The sequence below is a fragment of the Prunus avium genome, chromosome 1 (genome assembly GCF_965620075.1).
Source record: "Prunus avium chromosome 1, drPruAviu1.hap1.1, whole genome shotgun sequence".
NCBI lineage: Eukaryota > Viridiplantae > Streptophyta > Magnoliopsida > Rosales > Rosaceae > Prunus > Prunus avium.
This window is the reverse complement of record NC_142284.1, coordinates 53,373,433-53,400,183: the sequence shown is the minus strand read 5'-3', so window position 1 is coordinate 53,400,183 and position 26,751 is coordinate 53,373,433. Positions and strand designations below refer to the sequence as shown.

Genomic DNA, 26,751 nt, shown 5'->3' with positions numbered 1-26,751 from the left:
AATTCATATTTTCTGTTGTACAAGACAAAAAATGACATATAGGGTTTAGTGAAAAGGCGGGGAGCAGGGGATCGAAAACGATTTTTCCTCGGACGTTGGTGTGGGCTTATGCCTTAGTTTAGTGGGCTCAACCATATGATCCAAAAGCTCAATATGACACATTTTCTCTAGTGAAGAGATTATCGCGAAAAGAAGAGCATCTCAAAAACTTCAGACCCATAAAGAAAACTTCAGCACCAGCCAGCCGCGTTAATCTTTTGGCCGGCACGCAACATCACATTATCAATTGCAAATTATCATTAGAGACAAATTAGGGGTCCCACCACTAAGACACCCTTGATCTTGAAATGACTGAATTAGATCAGAGATCTTGAATTATTTTAATGCTCAAGCTTTTGTGTGCGGGTGATCTCTGTAAAGCAAAAACAGGTTGAAGCGTAATCCTTTTCAACAGTGTGAACTTTGCCAAAGAGATGTTCTCACGCTTCAATGGAGCAACTTTCCTCCATTATTCTTCCTCTGTTTTTTGGGTTGATTCGGTCCACAACACTATGAATGGAAATCTTGCCCTTTCTTTTTTCCTGTCAAAGTTAGGAAGGGGAAGGAATTACTCACACACACATTTGTGCTTAGGGGTTACCTTAGACGTTTCCACTATGAACTACCCCCATTGACTTCTATTGTGTATCTTGTTCAGGCTCTAAATTTTGGAGGTCTTAGGCGAACATCCTAAATGGGACCTTATACTCTATATGTATATTTATGTGATTTTTTTTCTTCAATAAATTAAAAAAAATATTACATGAACTGAAATTCACAATTGTAACAGAAAAGAAACAGTCAATATGTAATTTACATAAGAACTTTATAAAATGCATCAAAACATCGATTAAATATTACTCATCTTGCATTTTCAATTTAAAAGTATCAATTAACTTTACATAATCAAGTTTTTCTATCATGTCTTTTTCAATTTCCTAATTGATACTAGGTTAATTGATTTAAGCAATAAGTTTAAATTGAGTTTCTATTGAGTTTCCTCTTTTAATTTTGAATTGAGCAATTGGGTAAGTTTTTCTTCTTGTTTTAAATTTTTTTTTTTATACTATGAGTAGGCCTTTACTGAGTTTCCTTTTTTTTTTTCTTTTTTTTTTTTTTAAATTGAATGATTACGTAAGTTTTTATTTTTTATTTTTTATTTTTATATTTACAATAATTGGTTTGGTTGTGCCCATGTATAATAATGTTGAGCTGAGTGTGAGAGACAGTGAGTGTTTTGGCATATTCAAAAGGCCGACAGAAGTATCTCTGTATACCTGTATACATAAGTAGTATGGAGGAGGAGGGGACTTGAATTACTCTAAGACTCCTTGCATTCTTATCTTTAGCTCTCTTAGTATGAGTATGGTTAACCATCCATGTCCACCAAATGGTGACAAAGAAAAGAGAGAAAACATGGAGAAAAGAAAACAGGAGTTGCAAACTATCATTGAGAAGGAGGATGATCGAGTAAATCAACTTCAAACGAGCGCCTTCAACCTTGCAAACTACTACTTCGTCTTTCAAGGAATTATTTTGGGGGCTATCCTCACTGCCACCACAGCGCTCAGATGCTCAGATCGCTGGTTCCTTTTCAGCCTCTCTCTGATAGCAGCCATACTCAACTTGGTTTCATTGCTTGTAATTGGAAGCAATTATAGAAGAAGCGTCATGCAGAGACACCAAACCAAGAGTGAGCTCATTGAATTGGAAAGTGATCTGAGGAAGCTAGAAACTTCACCGTCAGATCAAAGGCTCAAAACTAAAATATTAACCTACTGGGATACGACAAAGATTCAACATCCAGAGGTTGCTTCTCAACATCCTACGGCCGTAGAAATTAAGGATGAACCGGAACCAAAGCATAGAAGGAGGGTCATTCCTGTTGTTACAAATTATCTACGTGAGTTCTACTTTGTACTTTGCATGGGTCTATTTATAATCTTCGCCGCCATCGTGATTGTGGGTTGCTGGACCATTCCTTGCAAGGAAACTCTTCAATGCACACCCCCAATATCGAACGCCAACGGTGATAAATGTATTAGGGTTTGTGAAGGTGCCAAGTGTATGAGCATCTGCGCCCAATTCTAGGGCTTGAAGTTCAATAGTTCTAGCTTTGAGGTAGGGTTATCCAAGTAGATTGGAACCACGCAATAAAGTTTACCATATTTTGATGCTCGTTATTTAATCTGCAATGGTTTATGTGATTTTGTGCTTATATACATATTTCACAAATAAGACTTTCTGGGTGTTATTAAAGAATCGGCCTCATATAAAAGATAAGATTCTAAGGAATTTAGGCCTTCAACACAGAAAATAAAATAAGATTCTTACTTCCATATTTAATTTTTGTGGCAGGCTTCCAAATCAAAACACTTTGCTTACTATACATGAAAGCAAATTACCTAGCACCAAAACAATTTATTACCTATATGTGATAAGCTAAAAGCCACCAACTCAGGGATAAGCTAAAAGCCACCAACTCAGGGATAGGGTAGAATATTTAAGAAAAAGATGAAATATATGTACTTAATCTATGCTAACAAGCCAAGCCACCCCACCAAGGAAAAGGTGATCGATGAGATTAATTAAGAATTTACCTAAGTTCAGAGTTTGCATGTCGACCAAAGAAAAGACAATCAACATGTGCGACCTGGAAACTTTGTCTGTACGACTCTGCATAATGGAGTGGGGCTGGCTAGCTATAATGGACCTGCATTCTCTTCCGCCTGAATTATTACAAGAATATACCTGATTATACATATATAAAATCAGAAATATAAATAGAGTTCGAAAAATAAATATAGCCACAGGTACTGCTAAAATAGTGAAAAATACTGTCCAAACAGTCAATTGACCGCATTTAACTCACTACATTATGTGGAAGCTTATTTGTATATACCAGGTCAGATTATGTGGCCAGCCAATAAATATTTATTATTTATTTATTATTCTTTTAGATTTTAGCCTTTTCTTAAGGGGGAAAAAAAAAGATTTAATAACCCTTATCTCCTCTTCCCTCATCTCCTAAGTCGATCGTGGCATCACCAGCAACACCGGTGCACCGCCTGCCACACCTTTGAGCACTGCCAAGCTGCGCTACCAGCAGGGGCGGAGCCACACTACTAGAAAACTATGGTATAAGCCATAGTTCTCCTCGCCACGGTAGATTAAGATATTTGCACTAAAAACTCCTAAAGTTTTAACATTTCTTTCTCTTCCTCTTTTGTTTAAAGCTTTGTGAAATTTTTTTTTCCTCATTTTTTTTAAAAAAAAAATGAGTTGGGTACCTTAATATTGCGTTTTATAAACTCTTTATTTTTCTATTTCTTTTCTCTATTGGAATATAAAATGTTAATTTTTAAGTCTTTAATACTGTAGATGATGAAATTAGTATTTAACCAATTTAAAATATGAAATTCATGATAATTATAAAGAGAAGACAAGTTTTATGAAGGGCCCCCTCTAATGTGAAATCCTAGCTACTAGCCACACTATCACCAATTCCATGTGAGAATGTAAAAGTGAAAATGTCCTACACTGGAAAGTTATCAAACCTTGAAAGAGCTCCTAAGGAGTTACACTACTCCCCCCATTGTCAATTGGTTTTAGAGTGGAACCTCAACTACCTTCATTTCCTTTTGATGTGAGCAACCCGAGCATGACAATCAATTTGGCAACACACTAAATATTTTTAAAACACATGAAAGACATTAAGCCTTTTTTTTTTCTTCAAGATCTAGAAATTTAGCCACTCAAGGTTTCCTTGATCACTTCACTAACCCTATTGAGATTCTTGCAGTACTCAAATCCCCTTCTAGATTCCTCAAATCTCCCTCGAGTACGTGGTTAAAATTCTAAAAGTCCTAAAAGGTAGACTTAGATTGAGTACAGAGAAAATAGTAAAACAATCAATTTGGAGGGTGAATTCAAGCATATATATGTTGATTGAGTACATCAATTCAATATAATATATAAAAGTATACTTTGATTTGTTTAGGCAATCTAAACACGTATATCAATCCATTGACTATACTTGTTAATTTCAGATGCAATAAATGAGCATCTCCAAATTTTCAAACCCCATAAAGAAAAAATAGTAGATGATGTATCAATAATTGAATTACAGAGTAGAGATCTTGAATTATGCAATGGTTTTCCTCAGGATGTGGATTGTTTTCAGCCACATGCATGCCCAGCTTTTGTGTGTGGGTGATATGCGAAGCACGTTCAAGTGTACTAACAGGGAAGTTTTCCCTTTCAACGGTCTACACTTTGCCAAAGAGACAAGCAGAAGTTTTTACCACGAGAGCAACTTTCCTCCGCTACGTTGTTGTTGTTTTTGTTTTGTGTTTTTTTTTATTGCGGCTGTCGATAGCATTATCAATACAAAATCCGTCCTCGATTATATGTGTGCCAAAGTGGAATCCAGAGAAAGAAAGCAAAGAGGAAGAGAGTGCGGCAGAATATCATAATCGATCCATGGCAAATGATACCATGTTAAGATAGGAAGACTAAAGAACACAATAGCAGAGAATACAAGAAATAAAGCAGAAAGAATTTCAGAGATTGAGAGAAAAGAGTTGTTGTATTTCTCATTAAGCTCAACTGAGCACAATTACAGTATTTATATCAGCTTAGCTAAAGCCTTGTTCACGTTTTCTAACCTCTCTAACTTCTCTAACCTTCTCTTATCAATACTAAACAGTTTTCCTAAACTTCCTAACAAGACTAACAATATCTCAACAGCTTTACTCTTTAATCTTCTGACATGTGGCAGCACTAGGACCATTGATATCTTTACGGATATGTGGTCGACAACATTATCAATACAAAATCTGTCCTTTAATAAAGAACAGACGTCCTGCACTGAGAAATCTTGCTTTACTTTGAGAATCAGGTGCAGCTGAGTGTGAGAGTGAGTGTATTGGATTATTCACAAAAGCCAACAGTATCTCTGTGTATATAAGTTGTATGGAGGAGGAGGGGACTTTACTCTAAGACTCTGCATTGTTATATTTACCTCTCTTAGTTTGAGTATGGCCAACCATCCGTGTCCACCAAATGGTGACAGAAAAAAAAACGAAAACATGGAGAAAAGAAAAGAGGAGCTACAAGCTACAATTGAGAAGCAGGACGATCGTGTAAACCATCTTCAAACGAGTGCCTTCAACCTTGCAAACTACTACTTCGTCTTTCAAGGAATTCTTTTGGGGGCTATCGTCACTGCCACCACAGCGCTGCGATGCTCAGATCGCTGGTTCCTTTTCAGCCTCTCTCTAATTGCAGCCATACTCAACTTGGTTTCATTGCTTGTAATTGGAGGCAATTATAAAAGAAGCGTCATGCAGAGACACCAAACCAAGATTGAGCGCAATAAATTGGAAAGTGATCTGGCGAAGCTAGAAACTTCACCTTCAGATCATGGGCTCAAAAGCGACATATTATCGTACTGGACTTCAACGAAAATAGAAGCTTCAGGGCAGGTTGTTTCTCAAGATCTTGCAACTGTAGAAATTAAGGATGAACCGGAACAAAGGCAGATCCGCAAGGGGGTTGTGCCGGTTGATAATCAAGACAAACAGCTGCGTGATTTCTACTTTCTACTGTGCATGGCTCTCTTTGTATGCTTTTCCGTCATCGTGATTGTGGGTTGCTGGACCATTCCTTGCAAGAAAGCTCTTCAATGCATACCCCCGATATCCAGCAATGACAACTGCATTAGGGTTTGTGAAGGTGGCAAGTGTATGAGCATGTGCACCGAATACTAGCCTTCAACAGTTCTAGCTTTGAGCTATCTAGCGTTATCCAAGTAGATTGATTGGTATCATAATTAATAAAGTTTACGTTGAAATTGGTGTTTTCTTCTCATATAATATAGTAAATTTACAATATTTTCATGCTGGTGATTTAATCTTAAATGGTTTATATAATCTTCAACATTTCCGCTTAGCACAATCTAACAAGGCTATAACCATAAGAGTTGAAAAGATCTTTGTGGTCTATATTATCCAATCCAGCCACCTGTCATCTTTGTGGTCTTGGATTTATTTTCAAGTTGTGCTGCCACTCAACTCAATCTCATTTTAATCAAAATTAGTCAAATTACCAAATATTTAATCTTCTAACACAAAAATACAATATCTTTTTTAGATTGCATAATGGACCGGGCGGTTCAATTATTTGGAGCCCATTACATAAAGATTTTAGACCACCTGGCCCATAATCTAAGACGGCTAGTCTTGTACTTGGCACCGTATGCACCCAAATGGCAATTGGGAAATAATAAAGTGTTATTTCTAAACAATTTTAGCTTCCATACAACCAATACAAGAATTCCTCTCTTTCGTCAAACTTCCACTTTTTCTAAACTTTGTTTGTAGTATTGGGATGTATAACTGATAAGATGGATTTTATTGTGTATCTTGTAGAATAAGGTGCACTGAGTGTAAGTAAGTGTACTGGCTTTATTCAAAAGAGATATTTAGTTATATACCCATTCTTAGCACTAAAATTATAAATAAATCCTATGCCATTTAATTTCTATAAACAAACCCAAAAAATGATAGATGACCCTATTGAATTTAATTTTGATTATTAAATTATTTTGATGCCCTATTGAGCATGTTGGGGTTTTTTTAATGAGGTTTTGGGGTTTGGTTTGTTTTAAGAAATCAATGGCAGTTTTGTAATTTAAAAGAAGTTAAAAGCCTTTTTGTTATGTTGTAAATGGGCTTTGGGTGTATTTCTAAAGTTCATTTCATATATATAGGGGTTTTTTTTTTTTTTTTTATCATTTGGGCTCCTATATTGAGTATAATAGTGAATCTCCCTTATTAAAAAGCCAACAACATCTCTGTATCCAAGTAGATTGGTATCACAATAAAGCTTATGAAATATTTTTGCTTACCATTTTCACTTAAGGTGCATATTTATAATTCTTTTTAATACTTGACACGTGTTCATAGACATAATCATAGTTAACTTTTTACTTTAATTTATGTAACCACGATTATTCTCATGGACACGTGTCCAATGTTGAGAAGGGTGGTGAGCATACACTTTAGATTAAAGTGATGAGCAAAAATACTCCGATAAAGCTCAAATTCAACTTATGTTTTCTTCTCATAGATTGGTATAATAAAGCCTACCATATTTTCATGCTCGTTAATATCTGTAATGACTTTTGGCAAAATATATATATAATGGTATATGTGATTTCACAAATAAGAAATAATAAAGCATCAAGGTTGATGATAGTTGGATTAGACTTTTGTGGTTCAGTGATAACCACTAAAGCAGCTAACGCAACAGATTCAGCAGATAGAGCATCAAGGTCCAGAAGTTCCAAATATGCTTCATCTCTTGGGTCTGGGACATGGGGTAAATCTAACCCCTATGGTTCTGGAACATAAGGTAAGTCTATCCCTGGTGGTGGCCAAATATCAGCAGCTATAATTGCAGCATCTTCCAACACTTGGTTGTAAGAGTGTGCTTCAATATTTAACTGATATTGACTCCTAATATTGTTGGCCTGTAATCAATGTCTAACAATCAGTCTCTGTATCTCTGGTGTATAAAACATCCTTCTATATCTTGTATTAACAACTTCATTAACTACGTCCACATAAGCCTAGTTGTGTAGACGATTGTGGTATACTTCTTCGTCTACTGGGATGAGGCCATTGGGTCCCATTTGGAACCCTCCCCATGTATCATCACTCTGATCGGGTTGCATCCTAAACCTTAATTTAACAGGTCAGTGAATAACAAAACAATTTCATGAAACTGTAAAACTTGCTCTGATACCAACTTGTCATGCCCCAACTCACGGATTTATGTAACCTTGGGTTAAGACGTGATTCACACCTTAATTATAGAATTTAATAAAAACTATAACTAAAATGTGAAGAAACATTTAAATAAAATAAATAAATATTTCACATAGAATATTCAACAGAAACAACAATATCTGAAATCTTAAAATTTTTACATTATTTTACAAGTTAGAACTACTCAAGAGTTCACTAAAAGAGTAGCTCATTATTCATCCACAAGCTATGTACACAATACACTTTATAGATATGCCAAAATCATTACAAGCTCTAGATTTCAAGTTTAGTACCTGCAAAATCTGTTAGGGGGTGAGCGAAACCACAGCTCGGTAGGGACATAAACTTTTCACGGTAAATTGATATAACTAAATTAAGTGATATACAATCACACGGTCAAATATCACATTATTAATAATAATGTATGAATGCTCTTCATCTAATCCCGTTAATTCATATAACTGGACAAACAGACCTGCACATCCCATATCATGCTTATACCACTTGGTCCCGAATGCCAATTTATATGAGCTAACCCCCATCTCAATCATCCCATAAATCCCCTTTTGTTAGTCATCTTGTCTAACTCCCTGTCGCCAGTCCCGTACCACCCAATAAACACCATGTGCACTGTGGGATCCCTGAGATCTAGTACCTGCCAAGAGTTAGACTCAACGACACAAAAGATCATTTCCATTACCCTCTTTTTCCATCATTATTTTCTCAACCCAACAATTCTAGCCAATTTCCATGACATGATATAATTATGCCTTTCACATATCCTTCACAACAATGTAACCATTTAAAACATCATCAATGTATATACAATTATGCAAACATTGTTCAAATAGTTAAGAATAAGTAAATACCCAATACAAGAAACATCAACCAAACTGTAATACCATGCATAATATAATGCTCATGAAATTTATTTAAATCAATCTCTATAAAAGGCCCCCAAGAAATCCATATCTCTTTTTCAAAGCTAATTCCAAGTTAAGAAAAACACCCACAAGCTACGTACGGGTCCTAACTCCTCCTGAGAATTTTATCACTATTCTCTCTCTCTCTCTCTCTCTCTCTCTCTCTCTCTCTCTCTCTCTCTCTCTCTCTCTCTCTCTCTCTCTCTCTCTCTCTCTCTCTCTCTCTCTCTCTCTCTCTCTCTCTCTCCGTTTTTCTTTGTCTTTGCATGAACTTTCATGCAAGGTTAGGTGCTTTCAAAAATAAAGGAAAAAGATCCTATTTATAGTAATACTCAGGGAAGAACCAATTAGTTCTAATTGGTGGGGAGGTGATGACCACATGGGAATCTTGGAGAAATTATAGAATAGTACGGATTTACCACGTTAGCATGTGATACTCCCATTCAAATATTGCCATGTGTCCATTTTAAAATAGAAATTAATTTTTTTTTACAACTGGATTTATTTCTTAATTTTTATCTTATGAAATAAAATTAGAAAATTGAAAAACTTAAGAAAAAGGAAAAAAAAAAAAAGAATTCCCAACAGCAATCCCTCCCGAACCCAACACCTCTAATCCCAAAAACATGCCATGACCGCCACCCATCTCCACACCACCTGCCATGATTGCCACCCATCTCCCTTCCTCTTCCTCTTCCTCTTCCTCTTCCTCTTCCTCTTTCCTTTTCCTTTTCCTTTTTCAACCCTTATAGTAATTGTAGGTAATGATGATGATGAAATGGAATAGTGGAAGCGTTGGTGTTTGTGTTAATGGTTGGGAAATGTTAGAGTGAATGCAAAACAGAGAGACCCTTTGAGAGAATTGTTGTATTGTATTGATTGAAGTAATTGTTACCAAGGAGTTACAGTATTGGATCTGGGTTTGGAAATAGTATGATGATGGCAAAGGTTGTCATGATCAATTTCAGAGAAAGGGGAATTAAGGAAGATGAGGCTTTGGATGCTGGTGGCAATGGTGAAGAGGAAAAGAGACGGGGAGGTAGAGGAAGAGAGAGGGATGGCATCCATGGAATGCAGTGGAGTTTTAGGGGAGGGGCGGCGATTGGGAATATTTTTTTTTTTCTTTTTCTGTTTTTCAAATTTTAAATTTTATTTCATAATATAAGTCCAGCCATAAACAAATATTTAATTTCTGTTTTAAAATAGACACATGGCAATATTTGAATAGAAGTATTACATGCTGACGTGGTACGTACATTCGTACCATTGTATAATTTATCGGAATCTTGGGCTCCAAGATTAGGATAACTATTACTAGATTGCCAACACCTCATGCTAAAATAGAGCTTAGTCACTTAGGTATAATGACCACATATCTAATACAGATAAGTCTCACATAAATTAGTTGGGTACGCCTCTATTGGAGAGATTGCCATCAAAATAGTCAATATGTGTAATTGTTTTCCACCCTTCCCCTTCTTAACTATGGCAAAAAAACAAATCGGAATAAACTGGCCAGTTGAAATAATTAGCATTACTTTTTCATGCGAATTAACGGATGAATTGGACAGCTCCCACTTGTAGAGTAGAGAATGAAGAAAGTGAAAACTTCCAAAGAACTTATATGCCGTACGTTCCCACTTGTGAAGTTGCGAACCACAGAAAATACAATCTCCACGCGCTTGCCCTTTCTTTCTTCCTTAATTGACCCGTATCCTCCGGCGACTGAATTTTTTCTAGAAGAATCACAAAACGAGTCAAATTAGACAACATTTAGAGATGCATGCCACAGCGGAAGATGGAAGAAAGATGCTGAAAGATTCTCAAAATTAAGGAAAATATTGTCTTTATTTGGTCCAATTTCCAAATATCCAATTATTTGGTATTTGGTGTTTATTCAAAACGACCGCTACCTTGTATTTGCAGCACTAAATAAAAGAAGAAAACGCAAGTCCAACAAGAATTTTTTTTATTTTTTTTATTTATAAAAAAAGCATAATTTAATAGAGCTCTTACTATTCGTTAAAGGAAGGAGTAAAAGAAAAAAGGAAAGCTGCAAACAAAAATTTGTGTGGTTGTTTTCTCTTTCCCCTGTAATCTTATTTTATATTTAATTTTTTAAATATGTAAATGACAATATTTCCATTTGACTCTGAAAGGATGTTAAACAAATGTAGATTTATATGGATGACCACATTCACAGTCACTGATGAGTCACACACAGATGCAAAGTTTAACGAACAAAGTCAATCTCCATTATATTGGAAGCATAGCCACCTTTTTGGAGAGGAGTTTTTTTCTTTCTTTCCTCTTTGTCCTGTACAAGTGTTTATGTCTGAGCGCCTGACAAAACCGAAGGGTGGAGGGGAAGACTCGAATTTCATCGTAATGGGCTCATGGATATCTAGGGTTACAGAGATTGAAAACACGACAGACCAGACTCTGGAACTGAGAGAATGTCCGGAGGGTGATCCAGAAGGGAAAGGAAGTGAACCAATTCTGCTTCATCCGCACAAGTCCAAGTGGATCCCTGCAACTAAATTCTGTCAACACAGCCACGATGCCGCTAGACCACGGCACTTAATTCTGGTTTCCTCCAACGGGGGTGGAGGGAATCCTGAGACCTTCGCCACAACTGATTTCATCACCTTCGAAAAATTCGTTATCTTTCGGATGGAAAACGGGAACATCGGGGTCCAGACAACCCGTGCTAAAGGGACCGGATTCCTAAGAATCAAGTACTTGAACTCTCTCACTCCTCACTCTTTCGATTACTGATAAAATTGCGTGTTGAAATTTTTAACTGATATAGGTTACTTAACACACACACACATATATGTATATAGGTTGGTCAAATGCTTAATCAGTTTCATTCAGCTACGATGAGCAAGCAGATACGAGAACCTTGCAGGTAACCTTGAGTTTAATATTTATTCTTCTTTAACGTTGAGATTTTCATTTAATTTTTGTTATGCTTTAGACATTCATTTTTTATTTTTCTTGCTATAGCTCCATAGTTCATGCCCAATTATGCGTATACATGGTAATTATTTTTGACCTACAGAGTTTTAAATACATCTAAATTCAATGCAGGTTTTGAGAGAGACAACTTTGTAAAAACAATACCATTCTCTTTCAAGGGCTATATATACCATACCTTATGAAGAAATAAGAATATGTTGTGTTGTTAAAGGACGAAGAACCCAATTATAGAAACTTAGAGTTTGTTTGGGAGTGATTCTAGGAGGGCTAAATTAGTTATGGGCATAAACACATCCTGCACGCTACTCCATATAATCTCTTTAAGTGATTTTAATTAAGCCATTTTCGGGAGAAGCACATCCAATGTGCCTCTTCATAAAATCACTTAAAATTAAAACCACTTAAAGTGATTTTTCATAAAAGTGATTATTGACTTATGTAGAATCACTTCCAAAAGAGCCATATTTGTACATATTGTAACGAATAAGCAATGAGAAGCATTATGTTGTACATAGTATATATATAAACTTTTAAAAAGTTGCATTACTCATGTTGTTCATATTGTATATATAAACTTCAAATTATTTCTTATATCCATTACAGCATATTGCATATATTTCTTAACACAAGCAGTATTAAGTAATGCACCTACATAACAAACGATCATAATACACCTGCTACACACAAATGCAACTAATTTACCTATACTAATTTGTAGGTGTACTTAGATTAATTTACCTATTTCTAAATAAAAAAATAAAAAATTTACCTACACATGTACATATTGTTTACCTATATTTTGTACCACTACTAAAAAATTGGGCTAAAAGCATGTAAAGGGCAAAAAACAGATATTCATGTCCTTTTGAAACACATTTGACACATATATGTAGTATTTGCATGATATGCGAGGAAAACACAATTGTTTTGTGTCCAATGCCAACAAAAGAAGGAAATAATTGTGCCTAAATAGTTTAGGCACAAATTTCGTGTCCAATTATCATATCATCAATAGAGAATAGTTTAAGCTTTTTAAAACTCAAAAAGTATACCTTTGTGCTCTTTTGCTTACAAATTATATTAATAAACAATTATACCTACAAAATATTATTTGTCTTTTATTTACCAATAAAAAACAAAAAACTTTTAAGCATTATGACATAGTATTGAGCACAAATATTAATTTTTGTGGTCAAGTCAGCACACATTTCAAAATACGGTGACCTATAGAGCATGAATACTGAAACTGTGTCCCTTTAAGTGACCTATAGAGCACGAATACTTTAAATTGTGTCTAGATTAGTTTCAAAATTCTTCATAAAAAAAATAGATAAAAAATTTTCAAAAAGGCACCTGTCTTCATGTAGAAGCTTCTCTCCAAATATCTCATTAAAAATGAATATATTAATGATAAGCATGCCAACAACACGCACGCCTCTTTCATTGAAAAAACGCATCCCTCTGTCTTGTCTTTTCATCTTTCTTTTTTCTATTCTTTTTTCTTTTTATTTTCTCCATCTCTCCCTCACAGTTTTTTTTATTCTTTTCTTTTTCCTTCTTCTTCTTCCTTTCTCTGTCTTTTCTTCTTCTTCTCTCTGTCCCTTCTTTTTCTTCTCTTCTCCTCCTTTTTTTTCATTCCTTAACCAACCCAAACCGAGCCACCTCTCAAGTAACAAAACACCACCACGATTCAAGGTCGGTCCTAGGATTTTGAGAGCCCTGTGCGAAACTTTAATTGGAGTCCTCACATAATCTAATATGAAATACTAAAATAAAATAAAAATAATGGCTTAATGTAATTTTAAAAAAAAATTATAACTAAAATTTATCATCAATTAGTAAGTAATAACAATCACAAATCATATCATAAATTTTTTAATGTTTTCATTTGATAAATTTAAATGTTAGTATGTACAGCAAGAAAAAAAAAAAGAGCTCAAGAGAAAGAAGAAGACATGAATTTTTGTTTTTTGTTTTGAGTCGAAGAAAGTAATTTTTTTTTTAAGGAGAAATCGTATGGGTGTGATATATACTATTTTTAGTTTAGATGGATCTTTCCCCTTGTATTTTTCATGTGCTTCTGTTTTAAAACTGTTTAAAATTTGTTCTTATAATAAAAAGAGAATAAAATTACGAATACATTCACATCACTAAGACTCAAACCTAAGGCTTGTACCAAGAGATATGCACTATAAACCAACTCCACCAAATACATTTTTGTGTCAATGTGTTGCACGTTGGAGTATATATATAGTTGTTATAATATTAATATATATTATATAAAGTAAAAAAAATTTGGGGGCCATTAAAAATCAGGGGCCTTGTGCAGTGACGCCACTTGCACCATGCCAGGGCCGCCCCTGCCACGATTTCTCTAAAGTAAATTTTCTTTCAATTTTTTGTTTATCTTCTTCTTGGGTGTTGAGATGAGAATCTGGGTTTATCTTAATTAATTTCTTTCTTCAATTTTGGGCCTGAAAAATTTGTTTATGAATGCATTTTGATTTCAATTAGTGATTTTATGAATTGGTTTTGAGTTTAATTGGGATTTTCTGAAGTTGTGCTACTGCAGTTTTGAATTTTTGGTTTAGAATCCTCAAGAAAATGATTGTTCAACTTGATGGAATGAAGCAACGAGATTTTCTATTCAGAACATTAGAAGGTACCTTCGTGTTCTTCTTCTTCTTTTTTTAATATATTTTTTTATTTATAAAAACCAACTGTAGGACCCTTCTTTGATTTAAGACTTTAATGTTGGTTGTAGTTGCTAAAATATGAATATGGGTTTGAATATGTTAGGTTCTTATTTTATTCTTCTCCATAAGGAGGTATATATAAGAGTTTACATAAGTGCTTTACAAGGAATTAGATCCAGTAAAGAATTAGGAAAGTATCTCCTAATTATACAATGATTTGACAACTATATAAAATAGGAAAGTAAATCTCTTAATTAATCAAGGAAATAAATCTCTTTGATTAATTAAGAGACTCACTTCAACAATAGTCGTACATTTCTTTACATTACAGTTTTTTGAAACACATTTAACGTTGAAATCCTCTCACTCTTTGCAGCCTTTATCCGAATATTGAGTGCCTAAATTCTTGGTGAGTATGCTGCATTTGCTACTGCCATTGCCACTGCAACTACTATTTCTTTGAGAATTTTGTTGTGCTCCTCAATTAAATTTGGTTTTATTTGATTTCTGGTAATTTTTGGGCATTTTGGATTTTCTTCACTGAATATGATTGTATGCAATTTTGAAATGGGAAGATGACAATTGGAAGAAGAAGAAAGCACATATGGAGACTGGAAGATGCTATTGTCAGGAAGGACTTTTGTAAATCTATAAAATACGTAGATACTCATAGTTGTACAAAGAATTATTGTAACAAAATTTATTTGTTTTTGGTATTTGAGTTTTTTTAATTTTTAATTTGTTTATTATAAAAGTTTGCATTTTTAGCCATAGTTATTTGTGTCCATATTGAATAAAATATATTATTTTAATATTCTCCAGGAGCTGCTAATAAAGAGGTAGAGTACAGGTGGGGCACAACTACCATCTCAGTCATTTGTCAAAATATAAGCACAAATGCTTCATTTGTGCTTTAATTATCTAACATGAACTGATGAATTTGTGCTCTATAAGTAATGAAAACTCCTATACAGGAGACCGACAACTTCATAGTGGCTGCACCGTACGTGGGTATTTTCATAGAGCACAAATGGAATCTATCACAGTTTTCTAGTAGTGTAGGTAAGCTAAATACAAAATATCCTACGGTTTTACCTATACTAATTCGTAGATATACTAATTTACCTACATACTTGTACATATTAATTTATCAGCACCTAAACAGATTATTAATTTACCTATACTAATTCGTAAGTATACTAATTTATAAATATCATACTAAATTTACCTATATTTTGCAGGTATACTAATTTACTTATATTAATTTACCTACGCTTGCACAGATTGTTTACCTATATTTGTAGATATGCTAAATACAAAATATATGAATTCTATTATACACATATGGATCCCCAAAAAAAAAACATAATATATTGTAATTAGGAATTTTGGTTTCCTTTTTTTTTTTTTTAAAACTACTTACCCTTTGTATAATTATATTGTAATTAGGATTTCTTTCGTTGTGTAATTATTTTAGGATTTACCACATTGTACATCTTTATAAATACCTCCATATTAAAAAAATAATATATCAGCAAATTATCATATACTTTGTTCGGCACAAAAGACAACCATTAATTGCTGCTCAAAATTTTCTTGGGCATAAGGTTGCGGGTGACTTAAAGTCCATTTACATATAATGTTAGTTATTCTCTGTTCCTTAGTATGTCCAGGCGTCATCCTATTATTCGTATGTATTATAAGTTGGCAAATGCCAAGTACTACCTAATAATTTCCCCAAGTTTGGAATTGGACAATTTATGGAAATAAGGATTCCTATGGGTCAGAATAATATAGTTTTTTTTGGTCGAAAGGCAAATTCATTGAAAACCCACAAAAGGGCAAGGAACACAACCAAAGGGCCAAGCAAGGAGCACCCGCAAAAGACAAACGCAACAACACCAAAACAGGACCAGATCTAACTAAAACCCAGGCATAGGCATAGCATGAAGATCATGATCCCGCCGGAAACAAAATTAAGCTGGCAAAAAGCCAGCAGTAAAACAGAACCCACACCTAACATGTGGTAGCAACACCAAGTTGAAACAAGAAAAAATACAGAAAATACACGCCCAAATCACAAATCTACCACAAAAACCAGTAACTCTCAAAGCAGACCAAAGGCACAGGGAAAGTAACCAAGTAACAGGAAGGAGGTGGTGCAGGCACCAGAGTCGGAGCAAAGTCGCGGCTCGACACACCTTCCGAGGGGTACGCGAGAGCTCGCGTTTAGAGTTTGCCGTTGAAACCGGGTGATGAAGTCGGTTCGAAAGGGAAGTGGGGGGATCTGGGTTCTGGACATCAGTAACCCAAGAAATCGCATCTTCGCCGGAATCGTAAACACCAACGCACCAAGGGAAGCCCAGCAACTGAAGTGACGAAGGCCAATGGATAGCTCTGTGAGAGATGGAATGGTGGAGATGTGAGGGATCTAAACAGATAGGAGGCATGAAGCCTTCGATACAAGCAGTGAATGCTCGAACGACGTCACCCGCTCTCATCCTAAGAGAGAGCATCGGAACCAGCAAAATGGGAACACCAAATGCCCGAGAGAGAACCTCGATAGACCGCGGCGGCCACAGGGGAAAAGCACCCAAGCCACCGAAACACCACAGCAAAGCCCGGATAAACTAGATCCAGAATAGATCTACCGGAGATGCCAAGCAACAGAGCAACAAAACCACCCTTACCCAGCCACGCACACCCTGTAAAACCCAAAGACAGAGCAGAAGAAAAAGGGAGAGAGAAAGAGAACTCAGGGAGTGGGGGAAGGAGTGGACGGAAGGCAAGGGAAGGAAGGGAGAGGGGGGCGAGAGAAGAGGGGAAGAGTGGGAAAGAGACAGGGGAGGGGGGAAGGGAGGGGGGAGAGCAAGAGGAACTCACCCACCCCCAAAGGGGGTGGCGGCTATAACTCCAAACCTTGTCTTTCTTTCACAGGGAGAGAGAGCTAGGTCAAACTTTTACCTCAATGTTTGGTTTAGTCAGAATAATATAGTTGATTGGATTCATTCTAAACGATCGAGGTCTCCTTCTTTGTTTATATATATATAGTTATTCTCTCATTCGGATGTCCGTAAGACATCCACATAGAAGAATTTCTCTCTGTATATATATATCATTGTTTGTTGGCAAATCTGAAACCAGAAAAATAGATTTGTTTTTCAACAAATTCATCCGTTAGTTTTTTTTATAAAAAAAATAAGGATTACATAGACTTATTCTATCCTAAAAATGTTGGAAAATAGGCCCCGTATTTTCCCTACTGAATTGCAGCCCAATGGCTACGATTGGAAAGCCATGTGTAAGCAAACTTTGGCCCAGAATTGTTTGAAAAACTCCAAGAATTACCTTTATTCAAGGTGCGCTTATGGAGAGGCCAATATAGCTGCATTGCAGATGAACTTGCAAAGGAAGGACACAACCAAACTAATCCTCATATTATATATGATTTTCTAATTGGCCTTCTTATATGTAGAACCTAAAGTTATGTATGTATAATTGAAAGGAATGAACACAGAGAATTGTCGAAAATAGAACAATGGACAACAATTATAACGCTAGTTTTCGTAGCAAATTAAAGTAAAAGAATTTCAGAGCAACGCCCGGCACTCTAAATACAGTACTCAAACGCTGTCTTTAAAAACAATCCGGAAAATGAGTTACCTGAGCCGCCAACCAAATAGGTCCTCTTTCGTTCACCTGCCCATCCAACTGGTTTTGGTGAAAAATTTGTCAGAAGAGTTTATGAACAAAGAAGTGGACGAGAGAAAGAGAACGAAAAGTCTTGGCTCGTGTTTGATTTGTTTGAAGCTGCCAAATCCTGCCTTGCAAGAAAAGATCCTACGTCTTCTGAAACCAGTCCTTCTCTCTGTGGACGCTATTAGATTTGGAGGGAAACTGAGTTGATAACATAGGCATATGTGGCTGTTTCTTATTGGGTTGTCACACCAAATCAATCATCTGACCTGGCATCACGCTATTTTTAATTATTCGAGTTGGAACACCAAAAATCAGGAGAAGATTATTCTCCTGATTACTTTAACAAAGAATAAAAGAACTAGCCCAATGGCTTACTTTTTTTTTTTCTTCCCTTTTTTAATATTAAAAAGTATATTTTTCTTTCGAGCAATTGAGTGCTCTTATTTCTCCAGCGTGGCTGCACGACATGCATATCCTCGTCTCATTCTAATATCGTTTTGGGGTGATCTTTAATTTGATTTACATTTGCACACATGCATGCCAATTTTATCTTTTTAACCCCATGTGGTGTGGTCCTATTATATATGTGCGTACTTATTTAATTACAATTAGGCGATTAATGATGTTTCTTTTGATTAAAAAATAAGTCGTTGCGCATATATAAGCTTGGCTAGAGTGGACGTGCTCCCTATTCTGCACTCGAGTTTGAATCCCCCTCTCTATATTTATATTAAATTCAAGTAGAATATCGTTTGTATCAAAAAACAAAAAAAACAAAAAAGTCATTGCCAATGCCATGCAGTCCATACGTTTCTTAAAAGGAAGATTTTATTAGAATCTATGTTTATATATAGTAGTAAAGGAGAGGAGGTTTGCTCTACACCTTGCATATTCTTATATATCTTTAGCTCTTTTAGTGTGAGTGCATTATCCACTTCTGTGCGTGTGCTGCATAGTGATGGCTAACAATCCATGTCCAACAAATGTGGAGAAAGAAAATATAGAGAAAAGAAAAGAGGAGCTACGAACTATATTTGAGAAACAGAGTGATCGTGTAAATCATCTTCAAACCAGTGCCTTCACCCTTGCAAACTACTACTTCGTTTTTCAAGGAGTTATTGTGGGGGGCATTGCCAAGGTTAGATGCTCAGATCGTTGGTTCTTTATCAGTCTCTCTCTAATAGCGGCCATACTCAATCTGTTTTCATTGATTGTAATTGGAGGGAATTATAAAAGAAGCCTCACGCATTTAGACGATACCATCCGGGAACGCGATCAATTGCAAAGTACTCAGGCCAAGCAAAATTATTCACATAATTCAGACCGAAGATCCGAGAATTCACTAAAAATACCAGTTTCTGAATGTGAACCAGCGCCAACACAACATCAAGAGGCTACTTCCCAAGATCCTAGAAGCCTACAACAAGCTTCTGAACTGAGACCAACTACTTCAGTGCCAAGACAACATCAACAGGTTGCTTCTCAAGATCCTGAAAGCTCTTGGTCCGCTCATGTTGATAAATATAAAAAACTTCTACGTGCTATCTACTTCCAAATTTGCATTGGTCTCTTTGTAAACTTTGCCATCATCGTGCTTGTGGGTTGCTGGACCATTCCCTGTAGGAAAGCTCACCCCAGTGACAAGTGCATTAGGCTTTGTGAAGGTACCAAGTGTATAAGCATCTGCACCCAATACTAGGGCTTCTTCAGTCGTGAAATGTACGTTGATCAACAATAAATTCTAGGTTTCACACTCCACTTATCAATGCCACTACACTTATCAATGTCAATTGTAATGTTTTGTATGATTTTGTGCGTATAACGATTTACCAATAAAACCAACTCTAAGGAACATGCTATGTGGCAATTTGGAGATGCTTTAAGAATATATATATATGACTTTTTTAAGTGTTATTTCTTAACATTTCTAAGTGTTAGTTCAAATATTTTTATATTATCGCGTATCATCAATACAAGAAAAAATATATTAATAATCAAGTGACACATGCTGATGTGCTAAAGACATTAATGTCTAATAGCTAATAAACATGATTATTTACTATTAGATACTAATAGTGCCTTTAGCCACCCATGCTTAAGGTTTTTTCATGTAGTGTTATACTAAGATTTTCCCAATCAACCATGCAGGTCTCTCGACACAAATTTGTCTTTGTCTTGACCCAAGCACGCATCGCATCACGCAACTCAATGCCATGCATTAAATAAAGACCACATAAAGTATAATTAAGATTCTGATGAATTTAGGCCTTTAATACACATGAATGACAAAAAAAAAAAAACACCTTATAATCTTCAATCTAAGACAGTTTCGACCTAGAAAAATCAAACAAGACTACATAACTATAAGCCACTGTTTGGATTATTTAAAAGAATGAATTTGGATTTGACAGCAAAGTTAAATTTGCTTAAAAAAACTAAAAAATATTAAATTGGACGAATTTGAAATAACTAGATATTAGAATGGATTTGAAATGACTATATGTAATTAGTAGTCATTTAAAATCCATTTATTTTCTTGGTTTCTTTCTTATTCATATCTTGACATACAAAGATTGCAGTGGTTTAATTAAATAAACAATTTCACCTTAATTATAATGTCATCTAAATCTCTAGATTTAAAATCACTTCATCAGAATGGACCCGGACATGGCCATAATTATTTAACAAACGAAGTAAAAATCTAAGGGAGATAAACGGGCCAATTGACTTGGAATCGTCTTGGTCTTTGTTCCTGGCTTCCCTGTCTTTCTTTTCTTCTTCTTTTTTCCATCGATAGTACTGTTCGATAATTAACGTTTGTTTTGTCTTGCCAATTGAAATTTGAATGGATGGTACAGACAGCTCCGACTTGTAGAGATTGAAAGCAATTGAACGCAGAGAAGGCACTGCATCTGATCCGCAATTCATATGCTGACAAATCTTTCTGGGTCTTCCTTTTCGTTTGCGTTCCCTGTTAGGTCTCCCTTGCTTTCTCTTGTCCTTGTCTCTCATTTTCTTTTAAGATCGACAGCTTGTTTGCTTTCGTATTGGGCTTGCTTGGTAGATGCGTGGCGTGTGTAGACATAGAAATTTTGGTAGAATAGAAACTCACTAATTTTGTCAACAATCGAAAAATCAAAATTCTGAACAAACTTTGGGCCCAATATGAAATGCATGGCGCATGATTAGTCAGAATGATGCTTTCATCGGTAGAGAATTTCCTGAATTAGCTCAAACCTTCTGCAAGTCAGAAAAACCCTCCGGCCACACAAAATACTAGTCTTCTTGAGAAAATTCTTGGAGAAATCACCAAATACAACAAACACAAATCAATTTCTTGACAATGTCAAGATCGAAGATCATCCACCACATGATACTCCTCGTGGTCAGTGGCGGATCCAGGATTGTTACACCAAGGGGTCTTAGTGTAAAAGTATGGATATTTTTTTAAAGATGAAAATAACACTAAAAGATAATTTTCTATTACTTTTCTCTTATCGTTCCATAATTCTACATATAAATTAATCAAACCAAACAATCAATTAATTTTTTAAAAGAAACAAATTTTATTAAGACAAATGAACAAACTGAGAGATGACAAAAAGTCCATCACAAAATTAATCATAAATCCTAAATTCCAACAAATCAAATAATCATATATAGTCATCCAATCCAATAAATCATCCACACACAAAATCATCAATATTCATCCAATCCAATAAATCATTATCCAATAAAAATATTAGGCATTATCATCAATTAGAGATTTAGAGTTTAAAAATTACTTGAATATGAGCTTTTCCACACCACCAGCTAGAATCACAAATCGCCACCTCCTAGAAACACAAAAAACCCCATTATATAATGACCCAAAGGACTAAAAAAACTTCCTGCGTCAAAACATCGTTTTGCCCAAGAAGTTTAAAAAAAAAAAAAAAGTTCTTCCTCACGTAGCTTATTTCTTCCTCGGGAAAAACGTCGAGCACCTAGGGTGCAGTTCCAAGGGGTCTCTCCCCCAACTCCAAGGGACCTCTAAGCCAATTTTCATGGCTTCCAAGAGGTCATGCGACCCCACTGACCCCACTGTAACTCCGCCAATGCTCGTGGTTCCAACGACCTAATGAAGAATCAATCATCCAATCAAGAATAAGTGCTCGTCACCCCCCAAACTTTGATTCTATTGGATCCTTGAATTATAGACATATGAGTTTTGTGGAAAGGTCACTGTCAAATTGGATGGAAGAAAGAGTATAAGAAAAGTAATTGTTTACAAAGATCATAATATGGAACCAAAAGAATGAAATCAAAGAAATCACAAAGCAGAAATAAAGAATTCTCTGCAGTAATCCTCCGATATTTTTTTGTGTAGGACCTTTCCAAACTACTACACTAAACCACTACAATAGTGGGTCCTTTGCAATCCTTTGAGATTTGTACACAACTGATCTTGGTACATAGAGCTTAAGCTAAGTCAGCTTACCACTATCTTAACCAACTAACTGTTCTGTGCTAACAAATTTAACAGACTAGCTTACTCAGCTACTGACACCTGGCCCTCTTAACTAACTACACATTAATCATCATTATGGTGGATGGCAAACGTACAAAGGAACACTAATCAATAGCTTTTGTGTGTGGTTACGCATTTTTTGTTCAAAAAGAAGGGTGGATAAAAAAGATAATCAAAACTGTCATTCAGGTCAAGTTTTGCATCGTCCAAGTTTCTATCTCTACCCAAAAGAACACACACTTCTCTCGCTCTATTTCATGGACCAGTTTCGCTCTTAATCCTTTGCGTGTGTCAGCTTTACTTTCCTTCTTATTTTAAGTGTTTATATATATATGTAGCTTCTCAATCAGTTGAGAGATCCTTCAAATAAGCTTATTTGAAGGACACCCTTGTAAGACTCACTCGGTATTGTGTTTCACTAATCCAAACTGTTCATTTTGTAGATATTCATTCAAAAATCATCTCTACAAAAAAATCACTTGAATCGATATTATTTGACCACTCAATTGAATTATTGAAATTTTAGTACTTTCTTAAAGCACCGTATTCATTGATTTTGTAAGACACAATTGGATGTCGAAACGGTTTTCAATTTATCTAATTTTTTGCAAGAATAATCTATGAATGTAGACTTAAAAAATAAATGGTTTGGATCGTTGAAAAACAATTTGTAGAGGACCCTAAAGGGTGTCCCTCAAATAAAATTATTTAATAGATCCCTCAATAAAAGGGGACTGATATATATATATATATATATATATATACGTATATTTTATAAAGATTGGGCAGGGTGATGGCTATGGCAGATCTTGGGTGGGAGAAGATTAGATGGTGGGTTTTGTTTCTGGTCCTATATTTTAAGTCTTTTTTGTACAGATAAATACGAGAGCGGTGTTCACGGACAATCAGCAAGGGTAAAATCGGAAATTAAAAACTATGGTATTTCATTTTTATTTGTTACAGAGACAGGGAGTGGAAAAACATTGTATATAACGTGATTGGTTGGATATAGTGATATACAACAAGTTCTTATCGTAATAAGGGAGATGTATATTCAACTCCGAAAGGGACAACGCCTTTCAATATAAACCAGGTAGTGCGATTGCCCTCTCTAACTTCAATTTGTAGTCACTCATTTGGAACAAGAGTCTGCTTACTATCTTCTTCTTTTTTTTCCTCGGTTGTCTGCAAATCTCTTTGTTTTGTTTTTTCCTTGTTAGGGAGTTTTGCTACACAGATGGAGCTCAAGTAAACTGAGTTTGAGAACTTTTTTAATTAGTAAGAAGAACCAAACATGGATCCAGAAGAGCAAATGGACATGCAATCCATCAAATTAGCTTCCCTTGAAAAAAAACAAGACAAAAAAGTCAGATATTATGAAACAACGACGATAAAGCTGGTCATCGCTTATATTTTCTTCCAAGCTGTTATATTCTTGTCTGTTTTTCTCCGAAACCCAGCCATCATCTCCTGCCAGCATTGGTGGATTCCGTTCAGCATCTCGTCTCTGATTACTTTCATCTTTTCCATAAGCTTCACCAGATTCGCCAACAAGTTGGAGCGTATACAACACCAGCACGACATCACTGTCATGGAGCGAGATTCGAATCACCACCGAAAAATGCTCCAACGAAGAGATCCAACCAATACTCATGATCTGCAGCAGCAACAGCAACAGATTTTGAAGGGCGATATTGTGAACGTTTATCAGAGAAATGGCTTCATTTACTTGGTATTTGCTGCCCTTCTTGTCTACACGGTTATAATCTTAATAGCCTGTCGACTCATTATCTGTAAAGACTGATTCCACAAACCAGTCTTAAGAGCATCTCTAAGGGATTATGCAAAGGAGCAGGCAAATAAGGCTTGCCTAGCCATGTCAGTTTTCTCCTCCTCCTACGGTAAGTGTTTTGGAATTTTGGAAACATAAACGTTTAGCTGTTTTTCTTTATGTTTACATTTTTGCCTTTATCAAGTTTATATGTTTTTCGTAGAGGTTGCCCTAAATCCTATTTCATTACCAAATTAGTAGAAATCATGTCTCACAATCATCATATCTGAGTTTAGTACTGGTTAAAATAAATGAGACCGCGATTGTATTTGAGTTCGAATAAATGAAGAGTTTACCTTATCCACTTTTTATGTTTATTTGTTAAAAGTTTCATAAACAATTGAAGTTCTTTGATATATGCAGTGGTGCTGAACAATGCTCTACGCTCCAACAAAAGCTTAATTCAAATGCGAAATTCAAGTCTTGTTACGATTTAATTTCCCGATGACTGTCATCTGAACCCTTCGTATCTAATTAACATGATCTCAACATTGTTCGTTCAAACAAAAAACATGAGCTTCTGAGAATTTGGATAATGTTCTTTACTTCGTATTAAAGTGGAGAGTGTGAATTCCAGTGAAAAATCAAATGATCTTGCATTGCCAGTTGGTTTTATGGTGGAATCTCATATTGTAATAGACTTAAGTGCTACAGTACCCCTTGAAACATTGGTCAATTCTCACTTTACCTCCTGAAAGTTAAAGTGACCCACTTTGCCCCCTTGACCAAGGTTTGATGTTCCACATTGCCCCTACCGTTAACTCCATCCAAAAGTCTGTTAAGTTTGATGACATGGCATGGGTATTTTAGTAATTTTGTGCACCTAAGTTTTTTAATTACTTAAAAAAATTAGAATACAAACATAAAATTGAAAATAAAATAGATTTTAGAAAAAAAAAAAAAAAAAAACCAACCCATCCCATCCCTTCTCCCCCAATCGCACCAAATCCTCCCCTTCTTTCTCTGTTGCATCTGGACTGCTCAACATGAAAACCACAGAGGACATTATAGGACTATCTACCACATGCTCTTGGACGCATAAAAGGCCAACTTGAATGCATCTCAACACCTCAGAGGGGCAATATGAATTCCCAAGTGATGAATCTACTATCTCCAACCCCTTTCCTTCTTTCCATTGCTTCCAAGCCTGCAACAAAATCCACGCACTAGAAACCCAAAGCACCCCCCAAACCCGCAACCCACCCTTCTCCTTGTGCAGAACAGCGTATTATTTTATTTCATGAAAAATGAGATTGGGTAATGTGTTGGCTCTTTTCAGCATCGGATTGTTGCATTCTGTGGTTTTTTATGTTTTGGAAATTTAAATGGTTTTTATTTTTCATTTTTTTGTGGTAATGAATGCTGGTAATTTCTATGCTGGCTCCAAAAAAAATTCAAATTAATTTCCGTACGGTGATCATCTGCTTGAGCGTGTTGTTTTGTACAAATCTGGTGTTACATCGAGCTCAGTTGAATTTGAATGGGGATTTTGTTTGTGGAGGATAACAATTAAACGATTTTAAATTATAGTCAGTCCAAATACTTCGTTTCTCCTCCGATTCTTGTTAAATCTGTCTGGTATTTGCTAAATTCCAATAAACCAAAACGAAAATGTATCTGAGTATCAGCATCTTTCTGATTTAGGAAAACAACAAGAGGTGGGGCCATTTCTATGGTTCATCAGCCTTATCCATTGTCCTCCCCCCCCACAACCTGCAACACACCCCCTCCCTGCGCAGAACCCAAAATCCCATCGCCCCCCCACCCCCTCCCCCGGTAACCCACTCTCCCTGAGCAGAACCCAAAAACCCACCGCCCCCCCCCCCCCCCCCCCCCCCCCCCCCCCAACCCCCACTGATTTCTTACACCTCCCCCTCCCGCTGGTTTTTCCCACCCATTAATTAGCTTTCAAATTTCATACCTCCCATCCCAAAAATCAAAACAACAACCCTACCTCTGTTTTTTCTACCCCACTCCCACAGAACCCCAACCCCCAGACCCATTAATCAGCTTTCAAGTTTCATGCATCCCATCCCCAAAAACAAAACAACAAAACAACAAAAAGAGAGAGAGATCAATTTTTTAAAGTTTTAAATTTTATGTTTGTATTTTAATTTTTTAAAGTAATTAGTTTTTTATTAATTTTTTTATCCATGATGGAGGTGGGCTCCACTTTGCCACATTACCCATTCAAATTTGTGAATAAAAAACTTAGGTGCCTAAAATTACTAAAACACCC

The 26,751-nt window shown here is 35.7% G+C and overlaps 2 protein-coding genes and 2 long non-coding RNA genes across 5 annotated transcripts; all 4 read left to right on the top strand.

The window, feature by feature from the left end:
* The first annotated feature begins 1,304 nt into the window (after nucleotides 1-1,304).
* On the top strand, nucleotides 1,305-2,222 carry LOC148298012 (uncharacterized). Its single transcript, XM_088253340.1, has one exon. It carries the CDS (start codon nucleotides 1,399-1,401, stop codon nucleotides 2,128-2,130), a length of 732 nt encoding a protein of 243 aa, XP_088109466.1. The 5' UTR covers nucleotides 1,305-1,398; the 3' UTR covers nucleotides 2,131-2,222.
* A 2,693-nt stretch (nucleotides 2,223-4,915) lies between these two features.
* Nucleotides 4,916-5,960, top strand: LOC148298011 (uncharacterized). The gene has a single exon (XM_088254239.1). The coding sequence runs from the start codon at nucleotides 5,079-5,081 to the stop codon at nucleotides 5,808-5,810; it is 732 nt and encodes a 243-aa protein (XP_088110365.1). The 5' UTR covers nucleotides 4,916-5,078; the 3' UTR covers nucleotides 5,811-5,960.
* Nucleotides 5,961-11,678: 5,718 nt separating this feature from the next.
* Nucleotides 11,679-14,974, top strand: LOC110770367 (uncharacterized). Its single transcript, XR_015833059.1, has 3 exons — nucleotides 11,679-11,705; nucleotides 14,335-14,438; nucleotides 14,849-14,974. It is a non-coding gene; the product is annotated as an uncharacterized LOC110770367 (long non-coding RNA).
* Nucleotides 14,975-23,470: 8,496 nt separating this feature from the next.
* On the top strand, nucleotides 23,471-24,816 carry LOC148298010 (uncharacterized). 2 transcript variants are annotated; one of them, XR_015832798.1, is made up of 3 exons: nucleotides 23,494-23,512; nucleotides 23,645-23,774; nucleotides 23,902-24,816. It is a non-coding gene; the product is annotated as an uncharacterized LOC148298010 (long non-coding RNA). The 2 variants fall into 2 exon arrangements; XR_015832797.1 differs by having other exon boundaries at nucleotides 23,471-23,774.
* Nucleotides 24,817-26,751: the final 1,935 nt, after the last annotated feature.